Genomic DNA, 19,969 nt, shown 5'->3' with positions numbered 1-19,969 from the left:
ACGGATCGGATCCGGACCTAGAGGAACTAAACTACGAGTAAATAGACTAGTTTACGTACGAACGGATCGGACCAGCGCGATCGATGCTAGGCAGGAGTGGAGAATGCCAGCCGTATGCCGTATGTTATCGGATCCGGACCTAAAGGAACTAGAGGAACTAAATAAAAGACTAGTTTACGTATGGATCAGCCAGCGCGATTGGTGCTAGGCAGGCGTGAGGAGTGCCAGCCGTATGTTATCGGATCCGGACATAGAGGAACTATTAAAAGACTAGTTCACGGGAATCTATTCAGTCGGCAGATCCGAGATATAATACAAGGCGACGACGATGGATTCGGCCTTGTCTATTGCCACAGCCGGCGCGCAGTAATTACCACAGAAAATTGTCGTGTATACTGTTTTTGATTTTTAGTTTGTTTTTTAAATATTTTATGGGAATGTTTCAATTTAGGTCCCTAAAATTAAGAAATATCTTATAAAACGAAGTAGATATTCTTAATTTTTAAGTGAGGAAAAATGCAATTTTTCGTAAAATTTTTGTAATATTTGGTCCAATTGATTTAATTTATAGTTTTTTAAATTCTGATTTGAGTTTTTTTATTTTTTTTTATCTGCAATAAAACTTACCTATATGTTTTTAACATACTCAATTACACGTCTCGTTATATCTCCGTACATTATAAAAATTATACAGATCATACTGTGAATAGTTCTGACTGACAACGAAACGCATTAGCAAGCAAGGAGGATGTCAATGTTAGTCGGGAACTATTGTGAACTAAAGACCTAGTTCAAGGAACTATTCCTCTGAACTAGAACTAAGGAACTAGTTCCTCCCAAGGAACTAGAATTCCCACCTCTAGAAACTATATTCTTATAGTAAAGTATTAAATAATTCTAGTGGTTCAAAAAAAAACAAATAGTTAATACTTTACTGTAAGAATATAAACGGAAATAAAATAAAAAAGTTCTATACCCCGAGCCGGTCTCGAACTCGGACTCCTCGCCTCATAGGCGGAAGCTCTGCGCGCCGCGCTATGAAGACTTGCTCGATTTATATTCAATACTAGAATCATGACTAGAATTTAACGGGCTAAATAAAAAATATATAGGCAGCCAGACGGCCCGCACGCTGTTCCACAGAGCATAGTAAAAGAGAGCTTTCTTAAAATACTTTCTCGAAAACGTTGCTAGATCTTAGACTAATAGGTCCGATTCTGCTTTGTTTCGTAGTTATAGAGGGTTAAAATGTTCTTTTTTTTCGATTTAAATATAGTGTCTGGACTGATTCACCAGGGACGTGCAGATGGAATATTTTTATAATGGAAATATGTGCGGCACTAACTTTCTTTTTTCTTGTTAGCACACAACCTTTAAAAAAATTATGTGCATGCTAATAATTAAATTAACTGACCAAAGTTTTAAAGTTACAAGATGTTAAAACTTTAAAAAAATAGGTCTTTTGTAATTATCTTAAATGCCATTATTTTGTTTTTGAAATTGCTGTAAGATGTATGATTAATAATTAATTTGAATAAATAAATAATTTATTTTTATTTTAATTTAATAGTGATAACTAAATTGCGTTTATCTCACCAAGTAGATTAATTAATCATTAAACGATCTACATAATTTTCCTAACAAGGAAAAAGTCAGTGGCGCACATGTTTTTTAAAAAAAATATTCCAGTGATATTGTGTGAGGCACCTCCCTGGTAAACTTTCACCAACTTTCAGCCTCAAAATTTCATCCAGACCGCTAAAAGCACTCGGATTATTTTAGATTTCGAAACATGACGTTATAAGGTTCAATAATACGTGACTTTACTCTGATTCAATCCTCTTTGCACCTCTCTTAGTTTACTAGATCTCTGATCTGTAGTAGTGTGTGTTTTAATATTATAGGGTACCATGTATACGCAGACGTACGTTTTAACCATTACAAATTGTAAAGTTCTCTTTCACGTCCAATAATTAATATCTTGAATGACTGTTATTCTAAAAGTAATGATTTCTTATTCACTCACACACAGAGTTAACCCTACGACTTATATCCCCTTTAAAACACTCACTTGTCTTCATCTCTTGACAGATTAAGAACTCTCGTGGTCGGTAGGGGTGGTACTTTGTACAGGAATGACGGCTGGGGGTGAAGCTATGGCTGCGGGATGGTTCAAAAGTGCTGCCGGGTTATCCTGGTGCACGAGCAGGCTCGTGGCAGCCGGGAACCCGAATAGTTGAGATCACTGAATCCGAGGCCAGTAGTTCGTTGCCAGGTTGGAGGAGATTTCGGCCGGCTGAGAAGGTATCTGAACGGGTACTGACACGCCAGGAGATATAACGCCTGGAACAAAATAGAACAGATCATATAATTGTTATATTCACACTAAAAGAATTTGGGACTTTCATGGTCTTTATTTATTTCAGCTTATAGAGCGTTTCGGGTCAGATGTATCACTGGCCGTTTTGAAGAAGTGTAGACTAATCTAAGGCCTAAAATAAGGTTTATAATAATAAATAATATTTTCTTGCCTTTAGCTGTGTATTTTTTTCTAATTTCGAAAAATCGAAAGTAGAGAAAAAAAAATAAAAAGTAAAAAGAAAATTGTTTTGCTTTAAGGGAGGACCCAAGCTCCACTCCCACAACCGGTTTCTGGGCCTACTCTTCATCAGATGGACTGTCCAGGGGCTGGCTCTCACCGATACGGCAAGCAAAATGTTTCCAATATCAATAGACGATGTAGTAAAGTGTCGAAGATATATTAGCGCATCTCCCGTCAAAAGATGGTAAAGAAAACGTTTTTCGGCCCGCTCAAATATTATGAAATGAACAAAAAAATTGTTCTTTTAATTTTTTTTCTTTACTTTCGATTTTTCGAAATTAGAAAAAAATACACAGCTAAAGGTAAGAAAATATTATTTATTAATATACACTAAAGCTGTAAGAATTTTGTTCATTTCATAATAAGGTTTATATAGGGTGATTCACGGCGATGCGATGGTACCAAATATATTTAAAGACCATATGGCCAGTCAGACACAGAAATTGACGCTAAATTTTTGAAATGGAGTTATACAGGTTCAACAGCTTTGAACTACGCAAGTGTGAAAAGTGCTTCGCAAATAGTTGATTTATTTTCATACTAACCAATACACGTAGTTTTCAGAGTTTCTAGCTACTGCGTAAACCAAGTTAGCGTCTTACTATTCGCGCCTTTACTTATAGATTTAAATTTAATCTCTGAAATATTTAAACAAAAACAAGAAACAGATCATATTAGTATCTATATTTCAAGATTATCTAAAATCATAGGTTGAAATAATACCATTACAAAAAAATATATACAGGGTGGTCCAAACTGTATTCCGGAAATCGGCAGCATGTTTTGCAGATAAAAATAACTGAAAAAGTTCGTATAAATGGGTGCAAAAATTTCATTCTTATTTCGATTTTTTCCAAACAATTTCTGAAGTAACGTGAAGTAATATTTGGACGAAAATTTGTGTCATGGTAGTTTTCTGACATGAGAAATTTGATTTTGATGTCAATATGACTCCTATTTGTAGGGAGCGCCACCTACATACATGTGTTTTAACTGTTTTGAAGGGTAATAACTTTTCGTCCGTACCTGTATAAAACTACTGAGTGAAAAAATATACATTTACGTGACTTTCTATGTTAAAAATATCTCTTGGTAAAAATCACTATGAGCAACCGTTCTCAAGATATTTAAAATTGAAATAGTCAATACAAGTCATTATTAACATAAAATAATAATAATAGTCAATACGTTGAGTAGGTACCGTATGATCGAATAAAAACGGCGTCAGCGATGGCCATGAAATGACGATCGATGACATTTCCCATATAATTATGATGACAGTGATCTTCATTTCATAGCCATCGCTGACGCCGTTTTTATTGGATCATACGGTATTATTTGACTGAAATAATAAATTTGGGAAATTTTTATCTAAATCATTTTTTTTTTTCGAAAAAATTATGATAACACTTTTATTTTATAAACAAAAGTTTCTGTTGAACTTTTTTCATAAAAACATTTCAAATTTATGATTTCACTCTAATAACTATTTAGTCAACATGTTTAATTTATGTCAATGATGACAGGTATTGATAATTTCGATTCTAACCGCGATTTTTACCAAGAGACCTTTTAAACGTATAAAACGTTGTAAATGTATATTTTTTACTCGGTATTTTTATACAGGTACGGACGAAAAGTTATTAGGTACTCTTAAAACCAGTTAAAAATATGTAGGTGGCACCCTCTACAAGTAGGAGTCATACTGACATCAAAATCAATTTTCTCTGTTATCAGATTGTCTTAAAGTTATGTTAAAAACTCCCATACACCAATTTTCAGCCAAATATTAACGTTACTTCAGAAATGATTTGGAAAAAATAGATATAAAAATTAAACTTCTACACCCTGTATCTCGGAAACTAAGCATATTAGTAAGTACATCGAGAAGTACATTTATACGAACTTTTTTACTTATTTTTATCTGCAGAATATGCTGCCGAAGTTTCCGGAATACATTTCGGGCCACTCTGTAATTATAGATATATTGGAGGTAATGGTGGGTTCATACAGCCAAATAAAAAAAAAATAAGAATAAAATAAAATAAGAAATTCTTATTTGTGCGCGTTCATACAGCCAAATAAAATAAAATAAGAAATATATATTTGCTCATGCGCAGTGCGATGGATCTGGATAAAAGTTAACTTTAAAACAGTGCGCGGTCAGGTGACAGCGTTCAGCGATGAAGTAGATCACAATCAGGTAGTTTTATTTGGGGTGTGCGCACAAAAATCGTGTTGAACCAAAAGAATAAACTTATGGCAAGATTGATATTCCCATTTCATTACCTAGTTTGGCTCAATGACCAAAGAATACAAGGACGCGTAACGCCCATATACGGACTGCAGCAGAATTTGTGCTGTTAGACGTTATCATTTTGGAACTGGTTTGTTTTGTGTACTGAACTTTGTATAAACTTTATTATAATGGTGATGTGTTCAGAGCTTTCAAGTGTAAAAGCCGCAACGATAAAGAAAGAGCCAGGAGTTAAGTTTCATAGGTAAATAAACAGTCCACTCCACCTTTTTAGCGTTTTCTTAGTTTTCTTATTGAGTTTGTTTTCTTATTGGATTGAAAATATAATTATTTTATTGATATTATATGCACTTGATATGTGCTATAAGTTGATACTAGTGTCACAAATTACCTATAACAGATGCGAAAGAAAGCGACTGCATCGGAAACCGCTCGGCAAACCCGACACGCCTATTGAGTGGTGTAAATACACCAGTCGTTTAGTCCGGAAACCTATGCTGTGTCGTATTCGCTTGCTGGAATGACATAGTGCGTGGTTATATGTTTCTTTTTAAAAACACGTGTAGGATTTTTGTTGAACTTTTGAACTGTTATTTCTAAGTTTTGGTAATTTGTATATCTTATTTAAAATGGGATGCAAATGTGTTTATTCATAAGGAAAAAAAAGATATTTATAGTATAAAAAATTAATTTATTTAACAAAATTTAATTAAAAATGTGACAAAATAGTTACCTTTCTATTGGTTCTATCGGACTTTTTTCGACTATATAAATCTTTATTTGTAAACTTTAATACATCAAATATTTTCAATCTAATTAATCATTTAATGATGTAAATAAGAGGAAATTTCTCACATGGGTGGTCAAATTTTATAGTTTTCATTATATCAAACAGCCTCTGAGAAATGTTTTCAACTCAAAATGCCTTTAATTATGTTTGACTACATCATTAAAAAGGGTGTTCAAATACATCAATGTGATATTTGTCTAAAATTTGCAAAAAAATCCGAATCTCTGGATAACTCGAAATTATTTACCCATTTAAAAGCCTTTGATCATGAAAGTGGAAAAATTTGTTCATTTTATTTACAGGCTGGAAAAATTATTTAAATTAAATTTTGATGAGTTTTGCACTGAAGAAAACGTTCAGAGGCTGTTTGATATAATGAAAACTATAGAATTTGACCACCCATGTGAGAAATTTCCTCTTATTTACATCATTAAATTATTTATTAGATTGAAAATATTTTATTCATTAAAGTTTACAAAAAATAAAGATTTATATAGTTGAAAAAAGTCCGATAGAACCAATAGAAATGTAACTATTTTGTCACATCTTTAATTAAATTTTGTTAAATAAATTAATTTTTTATACTATAAATATCTTTTTTTTCCTAATCACCTACGAGCTGATATAATATGACGAACAATCTATTAAATTACTGCGAGATTATACAGAAAAGTCCACAGACTTCGAGACATAGGAAAATCAAGTCCATTTAGCGTGTGTCCAAATTTTGACAAGTTTTCAAAAATTACAGTTTTGTTTAGACTGACGTTTAATTTCACCTGACTTCTCGGTGAATGATTTTTTTATGGAGGTACATAAAATCTAAAATTTACGGCCATGAAGAAATTCAAAACTTGGAGCAGTTAAGGCAGAAAATATTTAATGCCTTTGACACTGTCACCCCTGATATGTTATCCAATGTGAGGAGGGGATTTTATGATCGTTTGGGTTATTGTTTAATGCAAGAGGGAGGCACTTTTGAACAATTTTTGTAATTTTTTAAATTTCATTATCCTGTTTTTTTTACCGTTTACCCATTACCTACCTTGACGAACATGGGAAAACGAAGGTCCTTTTCAGGACCACAAATATTTTGATTGAGAAAATTGGTAACTTTTTTTGGATTAAAAAACAAAAGTTGTTAATATAATACCAATTTAAAAGTGTTTTAGTAGTTTTAATACACACTATGATATAAAATTTATTATTATTATAATGTACATTATTAATACTATTGTTCATTCGAAATGGCATTAAGGCCCAATTGCAACAATGATTTAAATTTTTCTTAAAGATAAGTAGAGCTTCGAATGAGCTGTATTTATATTTACTTTAATATTCACCTTAAATGAGGGAATTTGACTGATACAATTTTTGAATTTGAATTGTTTTTAATGATACTAACAATTTTAGTTCAATTTTTAATAAAAGTTATTTAATATTAATAGAAATCCAAGAGATTTGAAACCTCTTTTAGCGATTTATAACATTCTCAAATGAATTACAGGTGCCCTATTTTCTATGAAAATCACACAGCTTTTTTCATAGTCGCTGCAGTTGCTATAGCTATAAAAACTAATTTTTTAAGGTGTGAAAATTGCGACACACGCTAAATGGACTTGATTTTTCGTATGTCTCGAAGTCTGTGGACCTTTTTGTATGCCTCGATAACATATTGGTGCAGATTATTTTCACCCAAACAAATAATAACCCAAACTATACATTGATGCGGATTGTCTACGAACTCTTTCTGAATGTCACAGAAACCTGAACACGTAATTCGGTGTTCTTTCGCATCTGTTATAGGTAATTTGTGCTAGTGTTGTACCTTTTATTAACATATTAATATGTTTTTTTTTTCGTAATTAATTAGTAGGATAGCATCGCATATGCCATAAGCGTAGTCAAAACATTTATCAAAAATATAAATATATCTTCAAGCAGCTTAGTTAGAAACATATGAGGCTATGGCGCATGGCGCTGTTTCGGGCACTATTTGGAACCATGGTAACAATTTGGTCTCGGGTGTTATATGTCTTTGTATTCTTTATTAGTTTAAATGTTTCCACGGTATCTATGACTTCTTAATCTCTGTCATTGCTATTACCATGGTTACGTCTTTACCCTATGGTTACGACACTGAAAGTGATGGAAATACAGAAAAAATCCGGTGGCTCTCAAAACTTTTTAAATATAAATCAATTTTTTAAAATGTTCAAACTTAAATAACTCAGTTATTTTGGACTTATTCTAAAAACGGCAAAGAGAAAATATGATTCTTTTATCGAGATCTACCAGCCCAGAAAATATTTGCACTTATTTAAGACTTAATTTATTAAAATTAAGAAAACCTAACGACATTACTAGAACGTAAGAGGCGAAGGAAGAAAATAATAATCAGAATTTCGTCTGCCGCAATCCACAAATCAAACCATCCTATCCGATTTTCAAACTCGATTTGTGTTCCTCCCAAAACCGCTGCCTCTCACCCAACGTAAATTTTATTCTACCCCCGCTGTCTCTCTTCCACTCTTTGTCTCCGTCACCTCCCTCTTGTTTCCTCTCGTTTCACGGTTTAAAGTGGTGCAAAAGGGTGGTTTCATATTCGCGGCTGGCCGAACGTTCAATAACGTGCGAAGTGGAAGGCAGCGAAGTGAAGAGGGGGAAACCCAAATCTAGCCGCCTGTTTTCGAAACAAGAAACAGGCGTTCGAAAGATTTTAGAACTGAATAAAATCAAGGAGGGATGTCTGCTAGGGATGAGCGATACAATGCTTTTTAAATCACAGTGTTAATTGATACTGTCATTTTTGAAGTGAAAGCCGTGACACACGAGCTAGTGGTGGTAACGATCGAAAGAGTGGTAAGCCAACCCAAGTAGCATTTTCACGACTTGCGATCATATTTTTACTAAACACAACGTTGGATTAGTTACAAAAAATAGTTAGTTCCGTACCTTGGGTATTAAAATAAATGTAAACGTTTTTGTAAGGTTGTGCCGACGTTGAACTAGTACTACTACAAAGTAAAAGCTTCTGCGACGTCGAATAAACGTTGTCTTCTAACCTTTTTTGCTTAAGTGATCTTTAGGTGGTTCGGACAACGTAGGTACAATGTTGGGCAATAAAGAGTTTTCCGACGTCACTTTCAGGACCTATTCCAACGTTATGCAAACGTCGTCTGTTTTACTAATTCCAACATTGTTTAGATTTCATTTTTCTTACGTTGGTAGGACGTCGGGCCACTACCTTTTTGCAACTGTATTGAACCATAACCTGAGAGAGAGAGAGAACCTGGTATAGCGACCCTAGCAAACAACCCCCAGCTAGGTCGCGACATGTGGTGGAGGCGCCGGGCTGTTATTATTTCCGATATTAGAACCGGTATTCCTATCTATATCTATTATACGATAGTCGCTGCTAAAACCGTCGATAGTTCTTAGTCAAGTCGGCCGGCTGGTACCAATTCAGTGCGCGTTGAGCTTAATATTTTCGAGATACAGCCGGGAATAGTGGAACACATGAAAACAATTTTAGTCAAAAACGTTCTTGGCTAAAACTGTCTTGCTCTTTGTGTGCGTCCAGCCTAAGAGAAAATCACGCAGACGACAGTTAATGACAAAGTCAGTGACTGGTGTCAAACACAACAGAAAACATTCGTACAAGTAACTAAAATAAAAGAGTGTTTGAAAGGTTGTCTAACTTGGCTATAATGTTGCATAGTTCAGATAGGGCTCCAAAGTGTCGCCACCAAAGCGTCGTCACGGTCGTCACTATCATCACTTGTCACTGTCATCACATGACAAGATTGACAAGTGATGACAGCAAATTATTTTTATTTTGCCACGGTATTTTGCTATAAATTTTGTTATTATTTTGTGTAGCATATTATTTGTTTGTTTGTTTTGTGTTTATTATGGGGAAACTTATATTTCTCTATGAACCATAGACATAAGGTCATTTCTCTATAATTTGAACTTTATATTTTGTGCTGTGTATTTTGCCGTCATCATGTAATATTTTATTCAACCGATGATGTGATTTAAACACGATTCCGGAAAGGGTATCATGCAAAGCAAGTTCGATATGTAAAGACATTGCCCATCTCTGAACTCCGTGAATGTAAAACGAACTGACTATAAATTCGCGCCTTCATTTCATAGCATAGCATATATTACAAACCCTGCGATCTTATATGCTTTGTTAGTGGCGTTGTTAAATACGTTTTATAATACTATAGGTCAATTATCAATTCATTAATCAATTAATTTATCAATCATATCAAAATCATTATATTATCAAATTTAATTTAGCAATTAACTGTAAGCATTTGAAAAGTGTACAATAGTTTATACTTTTCAGATATTTCGCTTTTAAAAATAAATTTTCTTCATGCCTTTTGCAGTTTTAATTTCCTAATATTTTTTAAAATACATAAAATGTTGTATTCACATTTAAACTGCCCGCCTTTTTCCTGGTAGGCAGTGCAGATACCTATTTTACCGATTCCGTCTGTCATATTTCCATTAGTTCAGTTAGGGCTCAAGGGTGCGCTACTATCGGTCCTGGCTAAACGTGTTGCCTACTTTTGACCATGGAAATGACAACTCTTTTATTTTATATTTCTCTATGACTAAGAAACTAAGAAAATCTCTTCTTTCCAAAGCGACACTCACCTGTTCCTGTAGAGACGGGCGTCGCTCCTGCCGCACCACCCGACGCGTAGGAGGGGTGCGTGGTGGGCTGGGCGTGGGCCACGGCGGGGTTACAAGCCGTCGCCCTCGAGTTATACGAGGAACTCAAGGAATGCAGGGGGTCGTGGAACATGTAGGGGTAGCCCGCGGCATCCCTTTGCTGCAGACAGCTGGAAGTCAGACCGCCGGCCATCGGGCTGCAAAAGAACAAGAAAAATGTGTCAGTTATTTGGGGAAATGTTCATCTACTTGGTATTAGAAAATACACCAATTTGATTGGCAATACATATTGCCAAATGTAGAATACAACCGAAAGTCAGTGCATGTGAACTCTCAAATGTAGTGCATCTTATTGTAAAGGAAACTAATTTAATTGTCATCAATCTTTCATAATTTCATTCACAAAAACACGTTGTGAGATGCAGAGCGTGAAAACGCACCTTAATTGTCTCAGCAGTGGCTTACTAATAAAACATTTACCTAACGGACAAAAAAATTCTTAACGTTTCTGAGAGTATATCTCTTTCCGTCGTCGGAAGCAAAAGAAAATACAAAGAACAAAGAAAGAAAAACTATTTAAAATATCTAAATGCAGCTATTCCAGAACACTTTATTTAGCTTTTTTTTAAACAGATACGTCTAGAAAAACCGTTGACGTTCTGTTAAAATGACATATCAAGTTAAACTTCAAAATTAACAATCACTTAATAATAATATAATAATATGATGTTTATTTATATACTCAATAAATTACAATGTATCAATAAATATACAATAAACATAAATTTACCATTACCATATTATTATAAAGTTTTTTGTGCGAGGTTTTCTATGCGATCAGCAAATCCAAATTCAGATTACATTCATACATACACCCTAAAAATAAAACTAAAATACAATATGTTAATCGTTTCCATAATATAATTCTGACCACTACTTATTTTTTCTTATTTTTCTATAACTTGCTATTGCTATCTTTATTAACATTTTTCTATAATACTCAATAAAAATAATTCACAGAATAATTATCAACAAAAAAAAATATAAATAATAAAAACATATTAATCTTAATCTATAGTTAAAATATCCTAATCTTTTTACAACGGTTTCACAAAAAAATAATTTATAAAGATTTGTTGCAATTCGCTCGCGTCCGATACGGAGGTGCTCGTTTCACGTTCGTTTCAGGAAATATATTAGATATGTCTTGCACCTTGCGTTTTCTTTCGGAACCCGGTATATCTTCTCTTGGTAGATCTTCGCTATTTCCAATATTATTATGATTTAGTAATTTTCTAGTTTCTTGAGTTTGCAGTTTTTCTACCTCAGTCTGCGATTGTGGATAATTGTATGAATTCATTTCTTGGAGAAATGACAACGTTCTGGATCCGGATGCTTCTTGATAATACTTTTCTTTAAAATCGCCACTTGTATAACTAATACCATCAATTACTAATTTATTTCCTTTTAGCTTAGCGTTTCTGTTTTGAGCTTTTGCATCTTTCAGTTTTTCGACTAAAACCTTTTTGTTCACTCTGTCTTCTGCTACTAAATCTTCGTCTATAAATATATTTGTTCCTCTGAGTTTTCCCTTATTTTTAAGGAGTTCCGTCCTTTTTAAACAAGACACTAAGCTTATAAGGATAGGTCGATCTTTGGTTATATTTTTTCCAAGTCTAAAATACTCCGATAAATTTTCTATCTTCAAATTTATATCGAGTTTTTCTTTTACAAGATCTATTATGGATTCCACAAGATGTTCACTATTTTTCTCTGGCATTCCATATATTAGCAAATTGTTCTTCTTTAAAAGTTTTTGTGTAAGACATACTTGATGTTTTAATTCCTTATTTTCTGTTTCTAATACTTCAATTTTACTTTGAAGGAAAAAAAGCTGCTTATCAACTTTAGAGCTGAGATTATCTAAGTCTGTCTTAATGTTATCAATCTTATTGCAAACATTTTCGTTAATATTATTCAAGAGCGTGTATAAATCCCCTAATTTAATTTCTTCATTTCATTTTATCGATAAACAGCAGTAAATTTTGAGACACTTGACAACACCGTTGGGATGGCTTGTAAGGTTGCTTGCTAAATATTGCAAATTCTTTAAATTCTTCTATGTGATAGTATTTTAGAGATATTCAAAAACTACTTTTCGTGAAGTCTGAATCAACTGATTTTCATTCACCCGTTCTATCTTAATATACTTTATAACTTGTAATTTGAATTTTCTAATTTATTTCATAGATAACTCCACTTTTTGAATATATTTAACGGATAAAATTCTAATTCACATTAACACTTGACCTGCGACCAAAAACAATTGGTACTTAACAAGGTAAAAACAGGTCAGGGGCCGGAAAGTGAAATAGCAAAAGCGGTTCCACCGTTTCCACGGAAATTTACAAATAAAATAGTTCCAGCCTCGGGCGCTAGGTGGTAGTGCAATTAATTTTTAGGTTAAAAAGTTGCTACTAGTTATTGCCAGATGGCGTTCAATCAGATTTTTTTTGTAGTTTCCATAGTTTCCAACGGCCATTGTCATATTATTGTCAAATTCTCAAAAAATATTGTCGTTGTCATAGCGCCAATCATAATATTATCCACAAAACATCCCCCTTTAGAACTTTTTCTTTAATGGCCATAAGCGGGAGTAAAAGCCCAACCGCCCGAACAAACACTAGAGGTGCCACCGGTCATCAAATGGCGTAAAAATTGCGAAAATTTAATCTTCTAATTTTGACACAAGGGGTCGGGCTCAACTTTTTCAATTTTAATTCAATATTCATTGTTTTCAAACTATATTATTAGACTTTGTTGTATTTTGTGAATGTATAAATGTTTTCTAAGTATAAAGTTGCATTATAATAATTTAAATTATATTACATACGTACTTAAAATTCAAATATTATGACATATATGTCAGTTGCCGTCTAAAATGTCATCTTGATAACAAAAAGTTAGTTATTGTCAAAAGTAGTTAAAATCATGTTAAAATATTAAAATTTACAAGTTATAATTAGATATTTTATATTATTTCAACAACAAACACATAATAGTACAGCGTAATGTTGATATGCAGGTTCAAAACAAAAAGTGCCGTTATATTTTTCAGTTTTCGTTGTCAGCCGCGGAAATTTCAGTGATTTTAGTGTTGTCGGATATTTTTATTTGTGAAATAGAAATATTGCGTTTGGATTACAAAACTAAAAGTGGAGTTTTATTGCAATGTAAGTAAGCGTTTGTCCATTTTATATTTTACTTTTTTCATACCTACCACAAATATACATATATTGAAATTTTATAATTCGTTTTATTTAAAAAATGTTAGTAAACAAGCTTGTAATCCTGTAATTGACATAATTGTTATGTAATATATTCCATTTAAATGTAATATATTACTTTACAATTAAAAAAATGTAAATTTAAAAAATATATTAAAATATATACAGACATTAATTGAAATTTTTTGAGTGCGAACAAACACGAGAGGCGCTTTATTATTTACTTTCATTTCTTAACATGACAGACGAAGTTCTAAAGGGGGATGTTTTGTGATATTATCAAAAATAATTATCAAAACCATCAAAACGTTTTTCAAACTAATTTGTTATATGCGTTTTTATTAGACAATTCATTTTGTTTGTGGCCCTAAAAATATAATGTAAGTCATTTATTTTTGCTATCATTTAAGTACCTATTTATATTTACTCCATTTACAAAATTTTAGGCGTATTACGTTGGTCTTGTTTTATTATAATAAACGATGTTTAAATATTTGACTTATAATTAAAAACTTTAAATAATAAATAATATTTACACATGTTTGGCTTTAATTTTATTTAATAATTGTATAAATTATACTGTTAAATCTTATTTTTTACACATCACAACGATACTTGTTATTAGTATTGTTGAATTTGTGTAAAAAATAAGATTTAATAATCAAATTTAATTATATATTTTAGAGTAGAATTCAATAAATACGCTCATTTAAAAAGCCCGCGCTTCGATCCATTTAAAACAAGCCCTACTCAATAGATGGCGCCACTTCTGTAGGACCATTTTTCAGTATGGCAGAGTCCATTCTTTTTCTTGCTAGGTATATTCTTCGGTAAAAACCAAAAAGGGGGGGGGGGGCTTCAAACTTTCTGTATGATTATTTTTAATTTGTTTTTAATTTTTACGTATGTTATGTTTACTTATGTTCTGTTCTTTAAAATCAAAGAAGCGATTGAAATACATTACTAATATCTACAGATGCATGAGCAATAAAAATAAATGAATTGCTCATGCATCATTTGCACATAGACATTTTTTATGTACTAAAAAGGTCCAAAACTGGCAAAAGAAGCAATACGACATAAAATTTAACCTATCATGAACCTATACCGTTACAAAACTAAAAGAAAAAACAATTCCTTCAAAACGTTATAATTATATATGTTCCCCGATAGAAAAAAAAGAGACAAAAAAACTCTAAAAGGCATTTTTAAGCTCTCGTATTTCGAGCTGAACCATGAAGTAGTAAATCAGGTATGTAGCAGCGGGGGGGCTGGAACTTCTAAATACCACTTGTCACTTCATAATTCTCCATCTCGGCTACTGTTCGTATTTATACATTCCATTCCTTCTGACAGGAAGACATGGGATTTCTGTGTATACTTAATTAGATTTTTTTTCTCCTTTTTTGGTATACAGGTATGTAGATATGTTAAAACGGAACGTCGAGATAGCAGCGATATTTGAGCCTGTATTATTTGTCAGAGGAAACCGTTCTTCAGAAATACTTTAACCAAATCGGAGGTTTTAAAATATATACAAACTTGATTTTAATCAATTCAGAATTTGTGTTGAATGGATCTATTACAAATTAGAACATAACTAATATTCTGTTATAGAGTATGTATTTTGGAGAGCGGCGCGGCATAGTAGCGTCAATACAAGGGGATGTAATAAGTAACTGCAATCAAACAAAAAAAAAATCAAGTCCATTTAGCGTGTGTCCAAATTTTGACAAGTTTTCAAAAATGACAGTTTTGTTTAGACTGACGTTTAATTTCACCTGACTTCTCGGTGAATGATTTCTTTTTATGGGGGTACATAAAATCTAAAATTTACGACCATGAAGAAATTCAAAACTTGGAGCAGTTAAGACAGAAAATATTTAATGCCTTTGACACTGTCACCCCTGATATGTTATCCAATGTGAGGAGGGGATTTTATGATCGTTTGGTTTAATGCAAGAGGGAGGCACTTTTGAACAATTTTTGTAATTTTTTAAATTTCATTATCCTGTTTTTTTAGCGTTTACCCATTACCTACCTTGACGAACATGGGAAAACGAAGGTCCTTTTCAGGACCACAAATATTTTGATTGAGAAATTTTTTTTTTTTTTGGATTAAAAACAAAAGTTGTTAATATAATACCAATTTAAAAGTGTTTTAGTAGTTTTAATACACACTATGATATAAAATTTATTATTATAATGTACATTATTAATACTATTGTTCATTCGAAATGGCATTAAGGCCCAATTGCAACAATGATTTAAATTTTTCTTAAAAATACGTAGAGCTTAGAATGAGCTGTATTTATATTTACTTTAATATTCACCTTAAATGAGGGAATTTGACTGATACAATTTTTGAATTTGAATTGTTTTTAATGATACTAACAATTTTAGTTCAATTTTTAATAAAATTTATTTAATATTAATAGAAATCCAAGAGATTTGAAACCTCTTTTAGCGATTTATATCATTCTCAAATGAATTACAGGTGCCCTTATTTTCTATGAAAATCACACAGCTCTTTTCATAGTCGCTGCAGTTGCTATAGCTATAAAAAACGAATTTTTTAAGGTGTGAAAATTGCGACAAACGCTAAATGGACTTGATTTTTCGTATGTCTCGAAGTCTGTGGACCTTTTTGTATGCCTCGATAACATATTGGTGTAGATTATTTTCACCCAAACAAATAATAACCCAAACTATACATTGATGCGGATTGTCTATGAACTCTTTCTGAAGGTCACAGAAACCTGAACGCGTAATTCGGTGTTCTTTCGCATTTGTTCTAGTTAATTTGTGCCTAGGCGTTGAAACAGTTTTTTTTTATTTTGTCAATCACGTCGCAAAAATTAATACTTTTGTGACGTTTTAAAAAAAATTGTATTTGGCTAGCTTGGTTTTGTTAGAAACACTTACTTATTTACATACCTTTCAAATGTCAAAAATAAAATTGCCATACCCGATCTATTTGTTTATGCGAGATATGTTACAGAAATTAAAATTGTCGTATACGCCTAATTAGTACCATCAGAACGTATCTCTTTACTAAACAGAGTGGCCGCTTTATTAATAATTCATAATATTTTTATAAATCCGTCTCGAGAGCAACGACGACGGGGCCAGAAGGACTGAAAATACGGTCTGTCCGTTTTATCTCTAATCCGGCATCAGCGTCCAGCTCAAAGTGTCCGTTCGGATGGGACGTGACGTGTGACGTGCCGACTTGCAGCTTCGGTTTGCAGCACTGATCACGTCATACCTTCGGATCTCTAATGGACATTCTATGGCAGAGATATTTCGGCTAGGACCAGAGGTGTGGTGGCCGGGTGTTTCTCATAGTGTAGGTGGCTCACGCCTATAATTTTTTCATTTTGAAATTAGATTTCTTTGCTCGCATTGGGAGTAAAAATTCAAAGCCGTGACATACGGCTTTGCATGACGGTCATGAGACGCGCGACCACAGTTCCCAAGTAGCATTTGGACGTTATCGAACGTCGGGTATACGTCGCGTTCAATAAACCCGACGTCGGATACCAACGTCGGTTCGACCGCCTGACGACCCTTATTTGCACCTAAATGGGGAATACAGATACGGGTCGCCTCGACGTCGGTATCTGACCTAATAAGGAATGTAATTCTACCAATTACCAACGTCATATTACGTTGGATTTTAGTCACTTAAAATTCGTCGCTAAGCACTTACGTTACGTTTGGTTTCATATTCGCTACCAAGAATACATAAAAACCTAACCAAACTACCTAATTACAAATGGATTCATAATCGCTCCTCGAATATAACTATAAGTGCCTATCTAATTTCATATTATAATAATTCTGAATCAGTAATCCAGACATCAGTTTTGTCAACGGAAGTCACTTTTTTGATATATCTGATTAAAATACTCCGGAAAACAACGAGCACCTTCAAAATTAGCTAGATTTATGAAATAAAAATATCTATAAAAAAGTAACTCGCAAAATATTTTTTTAATTTTCTAGCTGGTTTAATCATAAAACTGTACTGTGGTTCCCCCCAAACTCAACGTTATCAATATTATTCTACTAGAAATCGAAATGTGAATATAAATTTTAAAAACAAAAAACGATTTTAAAATGGCTGACAATCGGATAGTTGTGTCCGACTTAATATGAACTACCAATATACCAATTCCGACCGGGTCTCCAACATTAGTCGTCTCACACGACCGAAGTCATCAAACCGGACGACCGGCAATCGTATTATGACGTATATAATTCCAACGTACGCCACGTAATCTCACTTTGCGTATCAGTGATTTGTGGATTTGTGCAACTATATTTAAGTTTTTGTTTTCTCCTTAAAAAAAAATGGGTAGCCACTTTTTTAAGCTTAACCTCACATGTGGGAGGAGGACGAGGTCTGCTGGTTTCCTAAGCTAAAAAATGAAATTAAGAAGCACCAGTGTAGTGCAGCACCTCTTCCGGATAAAAAGCATTTATGGGTGGAGGCAAGACATCACTACTACTATTATTATTTTGCAAAAGCCTCGATCTCTTTCTGTAAAATGTAGATGAATGTCTAAATGCCTTTTTAGTGTTTTTTTTAGGCATAATAAAAAAATTAAGTTTGTTTACAAAAACTTTTTATTAGGTTATGTTCATGATGTTCATTAGGTCGCAAATGCTACTTAATGGGTTGTATTTACGGACGTAAATAGAGATACGTAAATTAGGTTATAAATATGAACATCAAATACACCAAATATAATTGGACGTTACTTTAGGGATTATCAGTGAGACGTATCCTATTCGGACAACGGGTAGACGTCGGGCTAGTTCAAGTATATGTACGTCGTGCAAGCCAACGTGGGAACGACGTTGGGAAATTAATAAAAATGGTACGTTGTTATTTTGTACGTCGACAGATCGTTGGATTTACCGACTCGGATCCAACGACGTCGCTTTTAATAGGAAAGCGACGTCACAGGTCGTATCACCAGCACCCGACCCAAATTTGCGCAAAGTCTGACGTCGCTTCAGGTCAGATTTAGTTCGAAGTCAGATAGATGCTACTTGGGTTGTGTTGCCTCAGCTACCCCATTTGGGGTAGATCTACCCCTTTGTAAAATATTTTAACCCCGCTATCTCGTGATAGTCTACCCCGATAAGAAATAAGTTTGTGGCAACATTGGGTAACGATCTGTGCTATACGCAGCTAAGAAAATCAGTATAATAAACTTGATACTGTACCAACCTCGAGCTTATTTTCATCGATAGGTTTGTAGCCTCTGAATAACGATCTAGGTAAAGCATCTAGCTCATTTGCCAGCTCAGAATTAGAATTTGGAGTTAGTAACTCGCATTTTCATTGTAGGACACTTTCATATTTATTTCAAACCACTAATCAACAAGAATATTCGTATAATTTAATAAAATTACTGTAATTACTATAAATAATGAATTGAACTGTAATTTATGTATTATTAGTTCGGTAAATGATGGAGATAAACAATTGTGATTGATTAAAATTTTATTTTAAGATGAAACTTTTGTTAACAACATTCTGAGAATTCGAATAATGAATTGAATAATGACAAGACATGATAATACATGAAGTACCTGTGAAACACACAAGTATTTCAATCACAAATTTCCCCACAGAGGGGAAGTTTTTTTAACTATTAAGATTATAATTATTGCCTTAATCGATCTACATACCTATAACTATCAGCCATGGTGGCAATAGGCTGTGGAATAGACGAGTACATCGAATTAAATCCGGAATTGATGGAAAGCCTGCTTGTCGGAACGGGAGGACTCACGGTTCCGACTTGATCAACTGCGCGTCTTTGATTGCGCAGTTTTTCTTCTCTACGCCATTTCGCCCTTCTATTACTGAACCACACCTGCAAAAAATAAGTCAAAATTAATATTTGCTATATATCATTTTTACGTTTATATAATCATATTCACAGAAATAATTCAAAGAAATTAATTCCAGATATCCTTTTTTTATAAATCGATGTGGGCACGGTTGTACCTCCACCAAGTAAGCCTCTCGAAGTGACTCAAGACACTTTTCATCCCGTTATAATTTCGTTCTGGGTGAAGAATGAATCTTAAACTTTAATCAAGAGGAAGTACTATATTGCCAATATTTCTAATAATTAATCTAAAACACCCTCGACACTATGCCCGAAATGTTTCACGAAATATTTCTGGAATTATTTCATGAAATATTTCACGAAACGTTTCTCGAAGTAAACCCAATGTTTTTCTCATGTTGCGGAGAATCTGGGCTTGTCTCGGCCGCAAACTCCGAGACAGATCGAAATCAACCGAGACAAGCCGTG

At 33.3% G+C, this 19,969-nt stretch overlaps 1 protein-coding gene across 1 annotated transcript in view; it reads right to left on the bottom strand.

Annotated features, from left to right (window-relative positions):
- Positions 1-1,709: 1,709 nt before the first annotated feature.
- Positions 1,710-19,969, bottom strand: part of LOC115886918 (paired box protein Pax-6) — a 135,229-nt gene continuing 116,969 nt past the window's right edge. The window contains exons 8-10 of the mRNA XM_030906245.1: positions 19,335-19,522; positions 10,324-10,538; positions 1,710-2,343 (exon numbers count right to left, since the gene is read on the bottom strand). Coding sequence (XP_030762105.1) covers positions 2,243-2,343; positions 10,324-10,538; positions 19,335-19,522 — 504 coding nt within the window. The 3' untranslated portion in view covers positions 1,710-2,242. The remainder of the gene's footprint in view (positions 2,344-10,323; positions 10,539-19,334; positions 19,523-19,969) is intronic.

This window comes from Sitophilus oryzae, unplaced genomic scaffold, assembly GCF_002938485.1.
Source record: "Sitophilus oryzae breed Bouriz unplaced genomic scaffold, Soryzae_2.0 scaffold_535_pilon_pilon, whole genome shotgun sequence".
NCBI classification, from domain to species: Eukaryota; Metazoa; Arthropoda; class Insecta; order Coleoptera; family Curculionidae; genus Sitophilus; species Sitophilus oryzae.
Note: the sequence above shows the minus strand (reverse complement) of the source record. Positions and strands in the feature narration are given on the sequence as shown.